This window comes from Aptenodytes forsteri, unplaced genomic scaffold (assembly GCF_000699145.1).
Source record: "Aptenodytes forsteri isolate BGI_AS27 unplaced genomic scaffold, ASM69914v1 Scaffold73, whole genome shotgun sequence".
NCBI lineage: Eukaryota > Metazoa > Chordata > Aves > Sphenisciformes > Spheniscidae > Aptenodytes > Aptenodytes forsteri.
This window is the reverse complement of record NW_008796215.1, coordinates 1103714-1124153: the sequence shown is the minus strand read 5'-3', so window position 1 is coordinate 1124153 and position 20440 is coordinate 1103714. Positions and strand designations below refer to the sequence as shown.

Here is a 20440-nt window from a genome sequence, read left to right as displayed (position 1 = left end):
GGGGGGGGGGGGGGGGGGGGGGGGGGGGGGCCAGCCAGGGTCAACCCACCACAACATCTTAATTACTCTATTATATGCTTTAGGAATGGTCAGAGAATTAAGTAGTCCTGGAATGCAATTGCAAGCACACTACATGTACTGTGGGAAAACTAGAGAACTGCATCACAGCATACAGACTACAGACTGAAAAACTGTACTGTACCCAATCTGAAAAGAAAAGTTTAAAAGATCAGAAAATACAAATGACCACAAAATTTTATCCTGTACTTCTGCATGTTGTGTTATGTATAGAGTACTAGATGCTTTCTAAAATTTGTCCTCATCCTTGGAAAGGTAAAGGTGCAATGATTAAGATTTTGTCAGAATCATAGCACAGACACTCCAGCCTATTTTTAATACAAACCTATTTGCCCAGCCCTAGTGCATACTGTCTTAATTCTACTGGCAATAGAAACCACAGCTGCTTGCCCAGAACAGGATTTATTGTATGGCCAAAAGCTAGAATTTATGGGAATTCTTCTTGAATTATATAGCAAAAATGTAGACTGTTACCCCCAAATTCATCCCAAATTCCTTAACAGTAACAAATTGCCAAATCTCTTTCTCTCAACTCCCTCTTTTTATAGGAGGAAAAAGCTAGTCAAAAAAAAGGCAAGAGGAAAAACAGAGCAGAGTTTATTAACCCCTCTCATCTCTTCTGAAAAACAGTATAAAAGAAATTTTAATCCGCGCAAAAAACAGACTTCTCAGATGTGTAGCATTGTTTGAAAATGTTAAACCAACTCACAGGAAACATCAGTGTGAAACATGCATCATGATGTACAGGCTGCTGCATTATGTTCTATAATGTTACTCAAAAGCACTGCTTCAAAACCCTTGGTCAATCCAAAGGAATATCCTCCCTGGTTTCTTTCCCCTGTTCAACCATCATTAACCCGCTTAAGTAACTAAATACAAGCCAGTACATCAAACACCTTCTTTACTTCAAAATTGCTGAGTCAGGATGGCCAAGACAAGTCATCTTTAAAAATAAAGTTACTTAGTGAAAGTAAAGTTTCCATGCTACTTCAAACATATGAACTATATTAAATACCAGTATTAATTTCAGCAATAGTACATAAGAGTTTCTATGCTTCATAGCATTAGACAATGATTCGTCTAATTCAGCATCCTGTCTCCACCACTAATTAATTTCTACTACTTTATTTAAGGGCAAAATATAATTAACCAATTGTTGAATGATAAAACAGAGCAGAGGGGACAGTCAAAATTCTTTCCTGACCCTTGGAGCAAATACATTAACTCAATACAACTTACTATTTGACTGGTTGTGTTATAACTCAGTTATCAGCTAGTACACATACTATATAAATAAAACTATTTAAAAGATTTCCGAAAATGTCTTTTTCAACAGAATCCAACTTATCCACTTCAGCCCAAGATACTGCATATTTTCACGATCAGGCTATTTGCAGGTGAGCCTCCTTTTAAGTGAAAATGAAACATGTCCATATAGGTGCTATGGAATAAAGGGGTTTTTTGTACAAGTAAATATTAACCAAAATGAAAGCAAGTAAACTCCTGCTTAGGTCAGAGTCAACTTGCAATTTACAACAAAGTAGGTTCTAAATGAAATAAAACAAAATGTTGAGTTGAATTTCCTGAATTGTTTCCACTCAGTCATATTGTGCTACCAAAGCTTTAAACAGAGCTCGTGCTGTGAAATTCTACATATCAAGTAAAAAAGTATTTCCTGTGGAAAATTCTTATCACAAGTTATTCTTTACAAAAGGTCAACACATTTTGATGTGCATCAGTGTATGAAGAAGCTTCATGGCTTCACTAACCACTGTCCTGTTTACAGTGTGAACTGAATTTTAGTCAGGTGTTTCAAAGACATAACGTAAAAGACATTTGCATCAAATACAAGAATAGGGCAACGTGGTTTTTGTAAAGTGGTATAACAACTTCAGTTTCATTTTCAACTGCTTTTGGTATACCAGTAATGATCAACAACTTACAGTTTGAATACTATGCTCATTTTATCTATATATCTCAGTTTTACTGGCATGTGAGTTTAAATGATTTATTTTCCACAGAACACTGTTTGTGGAAAATTGGTTTCTGTTGCCAGAAACCAACTCCAAACTCACTCTTAATCAAACCTTTCAATTATTATAATATTTAACACCATATTTATTGTTCTATAGTCAGAACTTACAGTTTGAATACTATGCTCATTTTATCTATATATCTCAGTTTTACTGGCATGTGAGTTTAAATGATTTATTTTCCACAGAACACTGTTTGTGGAAAATTGGTTTCTGTTGCCAGAAACCAACTCCAAACTCACTCTTAATCAAACCTTTCAATTATTATAATATTTAACACCATATTTATTGTTCTATAGTCAGAACCACATATAAAAAGTCATCCTTACTAAAAAGGGAGAGAGAGATATGTTGTAATTTTTACAATTACTTTTAAAATATCAAGATGTTTTAATCAATAATAAAATATTTTTGATAGCCAGGTCTTCAGAATATTGAGACTTGATTGTACCTCGCTTTTATCAGAATTCTGTAGACAGATTTTCATAGTAGCATCACTGTTGTACATGAGTACTCCTATACTGTAAAAATGAAAAGGAATCTCTCCTTTTCTGGCCATCAGCTCTTCATGACAAAAAACAATACTGTATTATATTTAAGGCCCACTTGAATTCTAGTGCAACTTACACATGGACATGTATAGAAGTTGGAAGTGAAATACAAGCCCTTGCAACAACTTTTGAATTTACCCTTTTATTCATGTGTCAGGCCTTTCTGAGCCAGTATGTCACTTTGGAAACTTAAGCTAAGCTGGTGTTTTAAAGAGCTGAGAACTGGCCACATTTCAAGAGTTTTCCCTCCTCACTAGGGATAAACTATGTCTAAAAAAAGATACCCTGAATCTAGATTAACTTATTTTGTAATGAAATCTTTTAAATTTTCCTTTCTTAGAGGAATTAAGGAAAACCTTCAGTTCAGAGGTCTATTATTGACACAAATATTTTTGAAAGACAATCTGATGGCCCCCACATATCCCGTACTTTGCAAATCTATCTGTTTTTACATTCTGGAAGGCTGAAAAAACCCAGCCACCTAGCACTGAAAACTGATAGACAAAACTCTCACTGTAGGAAGGGCTGGAAAGGACTTTGCATCTTGATGCTAATTTCCACAAAAGGAAACACACATCTGATTCATGCAAACTGTCTTTTGGAAGACTAATAATTGCATAAAATAATCTAAGTAAATAAATACCATCAAACAAATGCACCTGCCTGTAACCTCATATTCTTTAGAGCTTACATTAGAGGATATTTTATATAGTGAGAAATATAAACAAAGCAGATTAAAAATCTTAACTTGTCTATTTACAGAACTATGACAATTTTAGAACAAAAGCTTGATTAAACAAGCAGAGGAAAAATCCTTATGTTGCTTGCAGTAAATATCTTAAAATGTGACATGATCCCACAAGCATCATTTCCAAGATCTACATTTACTTTTCTTTACCCTAGTTAATTACCAGGGATAAAAGTTTAAAAAAGTAAGGACATGAGAGACAGAAATTAAACAAAATTAGATAAACACGAGAAGGGGAAACTTGGCCTACTCAGAACACCAAGTTCATTTTTAATTTGTTTTCCCATGTTTTTTAATACAAATTTCGTGACTGTGTTGTAGATGGTTTATTTGTTGAAAGGAAGGTAAGAATGTCAGATGCTTGACAATGGCCAAGGGTTTTGAGGGTTTGTGCTACAAAGTGTCTAATGGTCTCTGTTAATGGCTTTCCCAGCACATTTGGCAAGCTAATATTCCAAAGACAACTGCAAGAATTCTAAGGGCTTTGGTATATTCAGATCCTTGAAGTTAGATCATTCAGTATTTGACTTCTTGTCTAAGCTCCATTTTTGACACTGTTGCCATATTAAAAAGGACCAGTCACAACAAGGGCAGGAATTGAGAGGTTTTGGTCTTAAACTTGAGTGCCCGGTCTGCCTAGAGATAACGTACTAATGAAAGATCAATGTGGAGAAATATTGTCCCTTTTACAACAAATAATTCCCCAAAATACAGGAGAGTGATTATCAGAAAGTGTAACCCATTTTCAAGCATAGAAAGATATAACAACAATAAAAAGTCTGCTGCAGTAAGTCTGCAAGGAGTAATAATTAGCTCTAAATGTAAGAAAAATGTGAGCTTTTGGTTACTAACTTGGCAATCTTAGAGACAGAATTGAAAAAATGGCAAGCCTCTTTTCCTTTGTAGGCCAAAAGAAAGGCACTTTCACAAAACTACCAGTAGGTAGACTTATCTATGCCAGGAATACAGAAAAGGCAAGTAGTCAACTCTTTTCCACTGTTGTTCAAACCCGGAGTTTCAATACCTGATATAGAGGATTTTGGGCTTGAGGGATTCTGGGGATTATTTTCTGGGGCTAATGATGAATGGTTCATATTTTTACACAGCTATCCTTAAACAACCAATGTTTGGCATTCCATTCACTCATGCTACAACTCTGCTTGGAGTGGCATTACAAAATTATAATTGGCTGGTATCAGAGAGGATTAGTCGTAATTCGAACAGTCATGACTGCAACAGAATCTAATTTGGGCCATGAGCAAGCACTTGATTGGAATAATCTACATCAGTTCATTTTATTAAGAGCCAAAGAATGCAAAAATCAGACTGTATTCATCAAAAGAAAGATTTTCCTTCCTATACCTTTTAAACAATTCAGTAGACTTGCTTAGGTGAATTTCCACAATCAAGGTGATTTGGGGATTAATTGGATAGCACTTAAAATCTACTGAAAATGGAAATCACTTCTGCATATGAACGATATCTATTAGTGTAACACAGTCTTAAATCCTAAAGAAGGCATATTTCATTTTCCCAGATGTCTGCTGGAAATACAATATAGCAGAGAGGAAACAGTCTAGGAGGTTCCTGGAGTGCGTGGAAGATAGCTTCCTGACAGAGCTGGTGAGGGAGCCAAGTAGGGAAGGCGCCCCGCTGGACCTGTTGTTTGTGAACAGAGAAGGACTTGTGAGTGATTAGGTTATCTATCATCTAGTTGATTGGACCAAATTCCTGAAAGAGTTCTGGTATTCTAGATCATTTCCTAATCAAATATGGTCATGTTACTTATGTAATTTTCCTTATCCTACAGGGGGTGAAAACATGTTTATTATTGTTCACTCCATGGAGATTTTGAAATCAAAATCATATCACAGTCCCATTTCCCATCCTTCCCTATCCTTGATTCACTTTTTTGTAGTCACTTGGAGAATGCCATCATGCTTGTAGTTTCTTACCAAAGAAATTGTGTTATCAAATATACATAATTTGTTGACCAGCAGTGGGGGCTTCATGAGATAGCAAAAGAGCCATATACCATATTCATCAACAGATCTGGTAAGTTTTCTTGATTGTCATTGCAATTTTGTTGAATTAGGTGGCCCAATGGTTTTCCATCAGGAAGAAGATGACAATAGTCACGTAAGGCGAGCAATTACTAAGTTTCCTGGGGACGGTCCAACCACAGGGAATATTCCTAATTTAAAGAAGCTATAACTGCCAGTATATATTTTTTTCCTTAAACCTTTCTAACTTTGGCTATCAAATGCAATAATAAATTGTATTCCCTGTTGTTCTTGTTCAGGGACTGTGCCTAATCCTGGAATTACTGGCATCTGTATATAATTTCAATGGTAAATTACAGCTGGAATACGCTAACCCCAAAGTGTGAGTAAGAATTTTTCTAAATGATTGGAAGCTTCTTGGCACTTTATAGTTGATTTATAGTAATTAGCTTAGTCTTCATTCTCTTTTGATAGTTTGTGTAAAATTTGTGCTATTTTCTTAGCACCAGAGCTGATTGTTTTCTCAACAGAAGAATGGTCTTTCTGGTGAAAATTAGATTTCAACTAAACCTCATTTTATGTTAATTGCCTTCCATCATTGACAACTTCCTCTTCTTCTCCCCCCCGCCAGTATTAGCAGAGGAATGATGGAAACCTGGAATACCAATTTTTCATTAACATTTCCATGGGGAAGATGTAATTTCCTGACCCGCTCCAAAATAATTTAAATTTCAAAACTCTTTTAACTGCTAATTTGACCAAAAAGGTAATAAATAATATAAATAAATTAATGGCTAAAATTTATTATCTCATTTTAGATATCTTCTGCACAGTTCTCTAACAATGCATTCTGTGATTGCCCAGCAAGAGATTAAGCACAAGAAATACAAGAGTGTAACTCGGAGCAAAATTTGTGCTACTTACCTCTATTGCCAGTAAATGAGATTAGAGTAATTGTTTATATATCTGTTAAAAGCTACTCTCCTTGAAAACAATAATGAATAATGACTTTGTCATTTGGAGGATGGTGGGAAACCTGTAAAGAAGTTACAAATTTACTTTATTTCTCAAAACAGATGGCTTTCAGGGCTTATGCCTATGACATGGCTGTCCAAGGAAAAGTAAAATTACAGCTTTATTTAGACAAGGGCTAACATTTTAAATAGTAATCTAGTATTTACACACAACAGGGAATTTGGCCTTTGACTGCCGTATTTTGTATTGTTTTGTTTGTTTGTTTAATAGTAATTATAGGATAGCTTTGTTCACCATTGGAGACACATGTTTTCATAATTCTGTGCTGCTAACTGGGAGCAGGATGAAAAAACTGGGCCACAGGGCAGATGAATGAGACTTTCATTGGCTTCATTAGGAATATCACATGTTTCACTGAGAAACCCTAATGAAATTCGGGAAAACTTTTCCAAACCGCCTTCCTCCTTGGAGATGCCTAAATTCTGGAAGTTTGGAAAGCTTCCGAAACTTCTCAATAAATGATATTTTGTAAGTGTTAACTAGAATCTGAGGAATAACAGTCAGAAGAAATAGAAACTAGAAGCTATTTTTAGAAGATGATCCTTATTGTATCTTTATACGTAAAGGATATATGATTCTATACACGAAGATGTGGTGCTTAGAGACATGGTTTAGTGGTGGACTAGGCAGTGGTAGGTTAGCGGTTGGACTTGATGATCTTTAAGGTCTTTTCCAACCTAAATGATTCTATGATTCTATGATTCAGCACAAAATCAAGCATGGCTAATCATAAGTGAATTAAGAGAGTCAATGAATTCCACAATTCTGTATTTCACTAAAAGGACTAATCAGATTTACTTTACATTAGTAAACAAATGCTGTATGTAGGACTCCTTATTTGGTTATGCGACTACTGACCACCAGCATGTCTGATAAATATAATAAATTCCTAAAGATATGAGTAGTTAAAAAGTCCCCAAAATGTAAAATATTACTTTTATAATTACAAAAACATATTTGTCTCATTTACTTAAGGAAAAAAAAAATCTTAATCCTGTTCAATATTGAAATATTAACCATGAATTAACATTTTAAAAGAATCAATGAAATTATTTTCTCAAACAAAACTACAGAACAGTTTTTGCCTTTACTGAATTCTCTGATGTTTCACTGTTACTCTTTTTTTTTTTCCCTTTAAGTACATGGTAAAGTGTTACTAAAATATTATTTAAGTTATAAACAACCAACCAAAAAAAGCTTTATTTTTTTTAAATGTAACAAACTTTTTTGATTTTTCCTGCTACCCTGAAGAATAACTCGCTGCATGTTTCCAGACAAGGTTGGTTGCAGTATTTTACTCGGAGGCTGGCATATCTGATGTTATTTCTCCTCAGAGTACTGTGATCTCATTGATCAAAATATGGCAACTAACCACATGAGGCAACAGGAAGACTTGTATGAAGTATATTCATGCCATGGTTCCCTGGTATTAAAGAATGTCTTTATAGAACTTGAATATAAACTGTCTATGAGGAAACCACATGAGGCAACAAAAAGACTTGTATGAAGTATATTCATGCCATGGTTCCCTGGTTAAAGAATGTCTTTATAGAACTTGAATATAAACAGTCTATGAGGAATAATATGCTAAATATAATATTGCTTAGGAATCACAGTATTCAATTAAATCCCTGATCTTTTGTGCCAAATCATAGAAACTGATAAACAAACTTTTTTTTCCAGATGGGCATATTAGATCTTTTCCCAGCTGCTGTTGACTGGTAAAATAGTTTTCAAAAATCAATATGGCACATGAGTATATTCCTTTATCCAACTATACATCAAGAAATTATTCTGTAAAAGGGACAATATCATCCATGCAAAACTCTCCTTTGGCTCACACAAAGGCATTAAAATGGTGAAAAATTATGTCTAGAAAACATACGGAACTTTCATTGAATACTACAAAATTGTTGCATTTCACAATTTGTTTATATTTTCAGAAATAAAAAGGAGGAAACATAAGTACAGCAATTACCAATAGCTCACTGGGTTTTTCAAAATATAAGTTCACACAGAAACAGACATATTTTATACACATCTAGCACAACACAGAAATGAAAAATGCTGATACACCACATGTTCAGTGGCCCATCCAAAGTGGGACAGTTCAAAGAAAATTCCCATTTGAGAACTTCTATTGCAAAGTGGTCCCCAAAGAAGTAAGGGAAAAGAAACGCAATAGTTCTTCTCCAGAAGTGAAATGAGGGAGGTATAGAGAAATGGGACATCACAAGTGGCCATGCTTAACTTTTCTCAGGAATGAATACTTTCAAAACTTTTTTCTGGATAGGTTCCCTTTAGGTGAAATTAGTATAAGTTGTATTGATGGACACAGACATATTTCTACAGATAGTCCAATTTCAGTATTAGCTAGAACACTACTAACAGTTATTAGCAAAATTATTAAAAGGCTTTCTTATTATGGGTTGTTGCAAACATGTATGGTGACTAGAATTACTTTATACTTTTCTGCAGCCTATGACATGGGCTGCCTTCAAGCAGAGGGTCCTAAAAGCAACATCAGGTCCCCTACAGAGCAGTGCGCTCTCAGACTCACAACTTGGTAGGCCTGCCTTATATGTGAGGAACAGAGTCTACAAGCCCCATAGAACCTAATTAAAAAAAAGTTTTGCATAACATTAAGATCCCAAATTTTGCAGCAGACTTGGAATCTGGCACAGATAGCTCTCCTGGAGCTGCAGATCCTGACACCACCAGAAAGAAACATAAATTGCAAGTAAGTTTTGGGTATTTGCTGAAAACAAACAAACCTGCCTACTCTCCCTAACAAAGTATTGCAGGTTTCTTGACCAGCAGGTCCTAGACTCAGGCTTTCAGCTTATTACCTGAACCACAAGACCCAGCCTCAATCCTACCCTTTTTACCTTGCCAGTTCCATTCCAACACTAACTAATGTTGGGGAATTTTTATCATACCCCTTGAGGCAAATTAAACATGTTTGTGCTTAAATATAAAAAGATTTAATGAACAATGGATTGGGCAGTCCTACCTTCATAAGCACCTCTACAAGGAGTCTGCAAAGATGCAACATGAGACAATTCCTTATATACAATTGCACCAGCACTGATCATGTGAGCATCGTCATGGGGCACCTTAACCCAGTGTTCAGTTCATCCCCCAGCATCAGCTCTGTTTACCAAAAGTGGCCCCTAAGCACTCACATTCCAGGATGGATTGCTACAAGACAATGCTGCGACATTTCTTATCTCATTACCAAGGGAAACCTCACTCCCTTACATGGAGTCCTTCTGTCTCTGGCATTCCTGTTTCCAGCAAGTTTAAACCATTCTGCAGTTGGGCCTTCTTGCCCTCCATGCCAGATCATTCCTTGGTCATGAATTACTGTTGCTGAGCAGTTACAATTTGAATTTCCCCTTCACTAACTACATTGTCAGATTTGTGTTCCCAGCTCACAGTTGCCTACCAGGTCTCACATCTCCCTTCTCATTCTCAAAACCAGCCGCCTTTTCCATTTTACATTATCAGGTTTTTTTCCCCTGTCAGATCTTCTTTACCTCTTTAGGTCTAATTAGAATTCTTAGCTTTATCTACTCCTTCTCCTAAATTGATTCAGTTTTTGTCCTCTGTGCATTTCTTACTAGAAAGTTTCCATAACAGTACAAAAGACACAGATTTATCCTCCACGGTAATTATTTTGTCTTAAGAGCTCAGAGGAACTAGGAACAACATGAGAGAAGAATTAGATTCAGCCTTATTTCATCCTTAACTCCTTCTCTTGGTGCTGTGTAGATAAAAACCTGCTGAATTGCTCTGTGAGGCTGCTTTCCTGCAAGTGCAGTTTGTTGAGACTGAAGAGGTCCAAAATGTGGATATGTGATAAATAATCAAACCCGAAGTTTACCACAACTGACTGAGCATTTTTGTTTTGTTCTGGTTTTAAGTTTCATTACTGAAAATGGCTAACCTACTTTATCTGAAGTTTCCCAAAGTGCAAAGTGAGAAAATATGTCAGGCAAAACTTCAGGCCAAACAGTCTAAATTGGAAGCAACAGAAAAGACGGTCTTAAAGTGAAAGAATTTAAGCAACGAGAACAAGCAGTACTAAAGAAGACTGCCTGTAATGCATACTTAATAATATTGTAGTAGTATATAATACTTGGAAATCGTGTTATCTTGGCAACTCATTTACCTTGAATTCTTCAACAATAATACTCAAGGCTTCATGTCCAGCTTTTCTCATGTCTTCCAACTCCTGCTTATGCTTTTCCTGTACAAAAACATAGAAAGATTATATACAACATAGGCACCCAACATAACAATTTTAATTAGGAGAAAAAAGACCAATTATTTTTCCTCATTTTTTGTATCTTTCATGAAGAAATGCACATATCTTGACTCTTCAGATATTATATATATGCTCAATTCAAGTTGGTCCTAGTATTAAACTTATTTATCTTTATTTCTTAATTTTACTTTATTAGTCCCCAGATAATTCTAAATGGTTCTCTAATTTTTTTTTTTTTAATTTTCTTTGTTACTATGACTTTTCTGGTTTCTTGGTGCACCTGTGGATGGCAGGACTTCCAAATCACTCTCTTAGTAAATGTTATTTACTGTTGATATTAATTAAAATGTTGAACTGGACTAGTATCAAATTCAGCTTCCTCAGAAGAGCACACCCTTCTCCTACTCATTACATAGCTCCTTTTTTATCTTTTTTTATTCTTAAGATTCCCAGGAAAGTGTTCTTGCATAAGACATCCTGAATATGTTTTTCAAATAAAGTTCTATTGTTTACTTTTTATTTTATTCACAGTATTATGTAAAAATATGTGGACAGGAACATTCTAATATTTTTGCCTTTACATAAAAATGCTTGCCTGTGGTTTGCTATCTGAGTCTGCAATGTGAACACCTCATTAGATTCTCATTAGCATTTCACACTTATCAATGAGCAGCACCACTTTTTCAAATCACCAATTAGAAAGAAGATGAAGAACTTTCCCTCTTCCCTCATTCTTTGCTTCAGGGATCTGTTCTTAAATGAACTAGTACAGCAGGTCATAGGTGCTTTAAATCACCTTGGAAAACTGGTGCAGAAAGCAGAAAGGCATTCATCACAAACCTTACCTTGCAGTGATTACAGGACAAAACCATTCACAACTTACACTACATATTTATTGCTTTTTGGATGGGATTCAAGTTGAAATTAATTAATACAATTCTATGATTCTATGATCTGTATGTTTCAAATAAGCAAAACCCAGCGTCTAACAAAGCACGTTCACTTTTATCATGAAAGGCCACATAACACCATTAAAAATAAATTAATTGGTCTGTAACTCTATATTTTATTAGAGACTTCTGCTCTGCCATTCAGTTCCTTTCTCCTGAAAGGGCCATCTTAGCAAAAAGTTTGAAATTATAGCTATACAAACTTCTTATCGTTGGCCCAAATATAATGAGACATTCAGATTCTCTTGAATAGAACTGGTTTTTTTTTGTGAAGCCCTACAAGAACAACTGATATGAAGCAGGAGAATTGAAGATGGAAATATTTTGAAGTGTAAATAAACGACTAGATCAGAGAACAATGCACAACATCTGGGTACATTAGTTTAATCACATTGTGATGCATAGGTATCATTGACACCACAAACTAGCTAAACTCAGATGTTATATATATGTTAATAAAAAAAATTGCTGAGTCAGAAATATTTTTACAGTACAAAAACTACAGAACTGGTATAAGGGGGAAAAATGTGATCCAGTGTTTAACTCCAAAACTTCACAAATCATTAACAAGGGGGGGGGGGGGGGGGGGGGATAAGGAAAAAAAAAGTAATTGCTACAGTAGCATATCCTGGATTCACAAATATGAAAAGAGAATTATACAGAAAGAGGAAGTTAATGGTCATTAATTATTCTAGCTGAAAAAACCCAAAACAACAAAACCAAAACTGAAGACAAAGCATTCCGTGTTGAGGAAAGTCTTTAAATGAGAAGAGTTAAAACAGTAAAATTTCCATCCAAGATCTGTCAGAACTACCTTGAACAATGAGACATAATGAATCAAGTGTGTTGACCAAGGAAGTAACATGTTTCATTCTGGTAAAAAGTACAGTGCCTCTCACTAGCATTACCAGGCAAATCAAGATACAAAGCAAAAAGTGCAGTTTGTCCGCTTACAATACATTTCTCAAGTTTTTCAGAATTGGTGACTTGTTCAAAGTCATATACTAAATGCGAATTGATAACACAAGTTGAAGCATCAACACCGTATAACTACCAACATGAAGATTTCATCCAACACATTTTAGAGTACTTACTTTCTTAGAATATTTCCTAAAGTAAAGGAAGAGAGTCATTAGTAAAGAACTAATAATAGTAAGGCATTGGTTTTGCTTGGGTCAGGACTAGCAATCAATTTCTACAACAGAAGTAGAAGAGAGAATGGAAGGGCATTATTACAAGCACACAGACGAAAAGTTTAAGGTCATATTGCAATGCTCCCTCCAAGTAAGGGCTTCATCCAGTCTGACGAACACTACACTGCCTTTTTTCTGTGCCTATTTGCAAGATTTTTCAGCTAAGACAGCAGGCCTGCAAGTTTATTTCTTTTAACTTGCAAGGGTAAATTTTAATTCTTTTGAGGATGGCCAGCCTTTTCTTCTGAAAGTCTGTAAAATACTGTTTCAAATTCTTATAGATACATCACTCAAATGCGTGCTTGGTCCTTGTAATATCTGATAAGGAGAAGACCCAAAGTCACTATAAGTAACACATTTTGGAAGTGTATGCATTGATTTACTGTCTAACAATGAAGATACATCAAAGCTCCTGAGTTTCATGATTTGGCTATGAACACAACAGAAACATTCCAAGAACAGCAGCATACTCATTTGATGAACAATGGTCATGTCAGTTCACAAATCCTCAATAAAATGTGTGCTTTCCATAGGAAAATGAGTTTAATGAATTGACATAACTACTCTTAAAATTATTACTCTGCTTGTAAGAAAGAAAAGGGAAGCTCTATGAAAAGTTCTGAATGGTGTAGACCTGAAATTAAAATGTAATATTCGGATTTCCTGACAAAGAGAGAAGAATTTTGTGGTTTTTGGCTCTTGTAGAATTCTCCTGCATGGTTTGCATGACTTTGGAGAGGTTTTTAAAGAACGCTGTTGTTTCCTTCCTTTATTTAATAAATGCTTTTAAGAAATGAATCAACATGAGTTTGAGAAGTTTGAAATTTAAGTAAAATCATCTTCAGAAGACTTTTACCCCCTCCCCTTCTGCCTTGTGATGGACAGAATCTCACATCAGAACACTGACAGTAATTAAACTTGGGAAGACAGAGGATTTTATTTTATTTTATTTTATTTTATTATAAAAATCTTGATGATCATTCCAGACAGCATGAGGCATTCTGTGTGGACACAGTATGAAAGTAGCAAGCAGGCAATTCATTGCTCAATGGTTATCAATGTTTCAGTTTTTTCCGTTTTGTGACTCTCATAGGAGGAAACATGTCATTGCAAACAATTTATGCATAAGAATACATGCTTTAATGCTACCAAATGTATGGGCCTTCAGAAATATATAAAATAAAACCTGAATGATAAGGATGAGAAAATGGGATCGAACTTTATAAGTTTTCTTACAATCTAAAATCCAAGTGACTCCAGACTCTCCTTTTCTCTTGTTAAGTGCCTGTGAATCAAACCACTGTAGAGGCAGATGGATCCAAATGCCTGGTGAGCTTCCCAGAGGTGCGGTTCCCAAGGACACTGCTGGGCAGAGAAGCATTCTGAAGCAGCTGTGACAGCAGGAAAGGTTACTGACCACCAGCCATCCAGCTGCTTGTCACTGCCTGCCAATGCATTAGCACTTCTTTTAGATCTTTTAGCTGATTTGCTTCCTAAATCATTTCAGTCTAAGTGAGCCATTGTTAGCACAAACAGTTTAAACAGGGTTCTTTGTTAACATCCAACATTTCGACAGAAATGCAGGGCATGTGTTTTCACATACTGTGAAGTGCAAGGGTAACACATAGTACTCTGTTGAGAGGTAAGATCTGCAATAAGAGGATTTATGAGATCTGATGGGGGAAGAAGAGAGAGTAAAGACCTCAAACTTATTTTATTATATTCACTTACCCTTAAGTTGATATATTTTTCTGCTAACTTTTTAAAAGGCAGACTGTCTTGAATTGTTGGGGAAGAGCGTATGCCACCCACAGACTCTGCACAGATTCCCTACTAACCTTCCACTCTTGGCATGCCTGCACGTCACACATATTGCAAGAGCAGTAAGTGGAAGCATATACAAGAAGGGAAGAAAAAGGTACTCGCTGTCTCACTTTCTTCTCATCTAATTCAAAGCAACTGCAATTCTTCTCATTATCAAAAACGGATGCTCAGAAAAATTATTTTGTGTCAGTGCTCCTAACACATATCAAAAACAGCATTAAAAAGAGACTTGATACTGCAAATTAGGGCCAAACACAGCCACCTGAAAAGGAAGCAAATGGCTACATATCAAAGTACCTTTTGATAATAATCAGCCAACAACAGTAAACACCATAATAATTTCACAATCCCAGTTCTACAGTGGGCATAACTAACACCAAAAAAATCCAAAGTTTTGAAAATAACTGAAGAAATTAATTTATGTCATACCTATTGAATTTATGACATTTTCTCCAGAAGTATTTTTTTCCTCCACTGATTTTTCTCTTGTGATCAGAGGAAAAGAAATTTAATTTAATTCTTCCTCTTTTTTCATTAGGTTATCAATAATCACAATTTATAACATTAAAAAAGATCAGAGCAGTAATACACAGATAAAGCAAAAGCCAGTACTGCAAAGAAGCACTATGAGATCACATTTACATGTGGGAAAAAATGATAGAAGAAATAAAATCAATTCAGGAAAAGACCCCAAATTTTTGCCCACTTTCACAAATAATCAAATATGATCCATAAAATAAAATCCTATATTTTGGGGTCAACTGATAGTATGAGCTTTTTACATTACTTATTCATAAACCCTGTTTAAAAAAAAGCCAGTAAAAGCATACCAATAAAAGGGTAAGTTAAAACAAAGCACTCATGTTTTAACTGTAGAAATGTTTCTGTGATACCTGTTAAGGGCTGTATATTACTATACATGATGTGCAAGCCAGTTATCTGAGTTGATGCTGACTGCCTATCCTCTGTAAGGCTGTGGTATCTTCAGAATCAGCTGCAAGTCTGAGCCAACATCTTAGAAAGAGAGGTACTCTCTTCCCTCCTTATTTCTGTCCTAATGCAAAAAGGCAAACTGTAGTTCCCTGCAGGCAACTAAATTAGAAGATAAATTTCAAATCCATCTTACACAGTTTTGCTGTATACAATTAAATCATTAAGACTGTTCATATTAGACTCAATTCCTCCATTACATCAAGATTTTCCTCTCCACAAAAATTATCAGCTCTTTTTTTCTTTCAGAGCATAATTTTAAAAAATAGTAAGTAACATTTAGTATCATGATAATTCTGTTAAGAAATTGGTAACTTCTCAGTTGAAGATACAAGTTTCCTCCAACACACCCAAGCACAGAGGAAAAATAATACCACTGAATACAACAGAAAATAAATCACTGAAAAATCGAGTTAAACATGATGAGAATCAGTCCATAATGGCTAATTAATATACACACTAGAGTGTGCTATTGTATATAAGATTGGTCACTATTTCTGTTCATGTGAAATAAGAATGTGAGCTCTTCAGAACTAAGACACAGGATTGCCTCCAGGTCTATAGCAAATCAAATATTTTTACTTTTGTCATATCACTGACATTCTAGTGAAAGATACAGCTGAGAACCTAAAGATAAGGACAAACATTTTTGCCGGAAGGGAAGAAAGATTTCAGATTCCCCTATATAACCAAAAGAACATGCAGTATGCGCAACCTTAAGCTCACCACAGGAACCAAGAAGATACTAGCGTTTATTTTATACAAGTAAATATCATTGCTACCTGGACTACACAACAATAGAAGACTTTGAAGTGAGTAATGAAGTGAGTTAGCGAACAAACTTTCATGAGCAACTTCCTAATATAGTGGTGAGGACATTTCCTGCTGAATTAGAACTGAGCTGAGCCAGAGCTGAGTGAGTGTGAACGGACCACTCTGCTGGGAGACATTAGAACTGATTAAATGTGAAAAATTCTGTAAAGGAAATAGTATGGAAGAGCCTGCACATGCCCAAAACTGAAGCATAATTATAGTTCCCATACCACGCGTAACTAAACTCTCCAAGTATTTGCAGTGTATAAGATGGATCTCTACCCTGTCACATTTAAGACATTAATATTGTGTTAAGAACAACTACAGTTTATATCTGCTCATTTATTCTACAGGATGTAAATACAGAGACTATCCACTGAGGAGGACATCAAACAAGAAAAACAAGAGCTAACTCACATGCAGAACAATCTGTTAATTAATACTAAGTGTTCTTATTATTAATATACATTTTGCTAGCAAAGCTGTATAATATGGTAAATAGCACAGTACATTTGGCTCAGGAAGCCTTCTCTGACTGCCTTCAGATTTTTAAAACTTTATATAGATAGTTACTTCTTTGGGATAAAGCTACAACTGTGCCAGGGCATCTTATGCCACTGGTGCTTTCCTACTTCCCCACATAATCTAAATGATGGGACATAATAGCAAGAGAAAGCAAAGAAAGAGCAAACAGGAGAACAATCCCAGGGAAACTGACAAAAGAGAATGCTTCCATTAAACAACACAGTAAGCATGAAAGGAATTCTTATCTTCATTAGGACATTCTCATGTCTTATCTCAAGAGCATCAGTCTTCAGATTAAATTAAATTCCACTATTGTTCAAAGAACAACAAAATATTAACTTGGAAAGTGTTGCCAGCTGTCATCAATAGCTACTGATACTGAAGGTATAATACCCAACACGATTTTATATACTACATATATTTATAAATATATTTGTATTTAAGTATTACTCTAGTATACTATATTACTATATATAAATACGTATGAAAAAACTACACAAGGAGAGTTTCCCTTCTTTCTCTAGATAGGAAACTGACCTGCAGATTGCAAAGGGACAAAAAAAGACTGCAGAAGATGAGGTTAACCCGATGAGTAGGAAGTCAAGCAAAACTGCCAGGAGGCCTGCATGGGTGAACAAGGAGCTCCTGGCAAAACTCAAAAACAAACAGGAAGGTTGGAAGCAAGGACGTGTAACCTGGGAGGAATACAGACACATTGTCTGAGCATGCAGGGATGAGGTTAGGAAAGCCAAAACCCAGCTGGAATTGGATCTGGCAAGGGATGTCAAAGACAACAAGAAGGGCTTCTATAAGTAGAGATGACAAAAGGAATGCTAGGGAAAATGTGGGCCCACTGCTGAAGGAGATGGTGGACCTTGCCACACAGGACATGGAAAAGGCTGAGGTACTGAACACCTTTACTAGCCAGACCAGCCTTCAGGAATCCCAGAGACCAGGGGAAAGCCTGGAGCAAGGACAACTTACCCTTAGATCAGGTCAGGAAATGCTTAAGCAAACTGGACATAATTAAGTCCATGAGGCCTGATGGGATGCACCCGCAAGTGCTGAGGAAGCTGGCTGATGTCATTGCGAGGCCCCTCTCAATACTCTTAGACTGATCATGGCGACTGGGAGAAGTGCCTGAGGACTGGAGGTAAGAAAGTGTCACTCCTATCTTCAAAAAAGGCAGGAAGAAAGACTCAAGGAACTACAGGCTGGTCAGCCTCACCTCAATACCTGGGAAGGTGATGGAGCAGCTAATCCTGGAAACCATCTCCAGGCACAGGAAGGACAAGAAAGTCACCAGGAGTAGTCAGCATGATTTCACCAAGGGGAAGTCATGCTTGACCAACTTGATCACCTTCTGTGGTGAAATGACTGGCTTGGTAGACAAGGGGAGAGCAGTGGACATTGTCTACCTAAACTCCAGCAAGGCCTTTGCTGCTGTCTCCCTTAAGATTCTCATAGAGAAGCTGTTGACGTGTGGGCTTGGATAAGCAGAAAGTGAGGTGGATTGAAAACTGGCTGAACCGCTAGGCCCAGAAGGTGGCAATCAAAGGCATGAAGTCTATAGCTGGAGGCCAGAAACTAGCAGCGTACCCCAGGGGTAAATGCTGGGTCTGATCCTGTTTAGTATCTTCATTAGTGATCTGGATGATGGGGCAGAGTGTACCCTCAGCAAGTTTGCAGATGACACAAAACTGGGAAGAGCGGCTGATATGCCAGAGGGTTGTGCTGCCATCCAGAGGGACTCGGCAGGCTGGAGAAAGGGCCTGGCAGGAACCTCGTGAAGTTCAACAAGGGGAAGTGCAAAGTCCTGCACCTGGGGAGGAACAACTCCATGCACCAGCGTATGCTAGGGGCCACCCATTTGGAAAGCAGCTGTGCAGAAAAGGACCTGAGGGGTCTCAGTGGACAAGAAATTGAACATGAGCCAGCAATGTGCCTTAACCACCCAGGTATCCTGGGCTGCGTTAGGCAAAGTATTGCCCCCAGGTCAAGGGAGGTGATCCTTCCCATCTACTCAGCACTAGTGAGGCCACGCCTTGAGTACTGTGTCAAGCTCTGGGCTCCCCAGTACAAAAAACTCATGGACATACTGGAGAGAGTCCAACAAAGGGTCACAAGGATGACGACGGGACTGGAGTATCTTTCACATGAGGAGAGACTGAAAGGGCTGGGACTGTTTAGCCTGGAGAAGAGAGGGCTCAGGAGGATCTTATCAATATATATAGATACCTGAAGGAAGGCTGCAAAGAGGACGGAGCCAGGCTCTCTTCAGTGGTGCAAATGACAGGACAAGAGGCAATAGGCACAAACTGAAACATGGGAGGCTCCATCTGAACACCAGGAAACACTTTTTTACTGTGAGGGTGATCAAGCACTGGCACAGCTTGCCCAGAGAGGTGGTGGAGTCTCCCTTCTTGGAGATACTCAAAAGCTGTCTGGACACGGTCCTGGGCAACTAGCTTTAGGTAGCCCTGCTTGAGCAGCGGGGTTGGAGTAGATGATCTCCAGAGGTCTCTTCCAACCTCAACCATTTTGTGAATCACAATCATATTTATGAAGCCCTAATCTACTAGGTATTAGTCATGAGGATACTTATTTTTCCTCACAACTTTTCCACAGAAAGTACTAAAAATAACTTGCTACTGTATTACAAAGTAAACAACAGTGGAGTGCTGCATATTTATGGACCTATCACAGGTGAAGTCTTCCAAAGGACCCATTGCCTACAGTTCACTACGGCATATATGCTGTTTTCTAATACTTATTCTGGATACAACCTGTTATTCCTAGTTTCAAACATGTGAAGTTTCAAACCTCACAGTGAACAGTAATTAAAGCCATCATTTATGTTAACTATAATTGAACTCAAGATACCTTCTATGCCAAAAATTGGTAACATTTCCATCTGCAGCTTTATTAACCTTTGAGAAGTCATCAACGTATGTTTTAGAAATACAACTAACTGAAATAATGCATATTGAATTTTCATAGAGTTGTACTATTCATAACACATAATGATGTTCATAGCACATTCCTAGGGGATAGCTTCAGTCTTTTCATGTATGTTCAAAAACCCAAGATGACTACAAAACCAAAGAACAATATTAATGCTCCCCCTCAAACCCAAATGATTAAAAGGTTGCTGCATGCAGATGAGAATAAAGTGAATAACGAAATTGTGAAGCAGGAAAATGTATTTAGAAAGGCTGGTTGTACTGTATTTTACATGCCAGCCACTGACTAGTATATATTATCTCCAAGAGGCAACTGCACAGCTATTGGTTAACTTTTGATAGCTATTTGTTAACTTGTGATACAACAGCATTTCATTAAAATAATTAGTTATTTCTGGTCAAAGCTGTAGAACGCTCTTGCATGTATCTCCAGAAGCTCAATGGCTAGGACACTTGTTTTGGAA

General features: G+C 36.7%; 1 protein-coding gene across 3 annotated transcripts in view; it reads right to left on the bottom strand.

Annotated features, from left to right (window-relative positions):
* The window catches only part of CCDC91 (coiled-coil domain containing 91), a 173765-nt gene that overhangs the window by 80230 nt on the left and 73095 nt on the right, over positions 1-20440 (bottom strand). For all 3 annotated transcript variants that reach the window (XM_009288497.2, XM_009288496.1, XM_009288498.1), the window contains exon 7: positions 10623-10700. In XM_009288497.2, coding sequence (XP_009286772.1) covers positions 10623-10700 — 78 coding nt within the window. The remainder of the gene's footprint in view (positions 1-10622; positions 10701-20440) is intronic.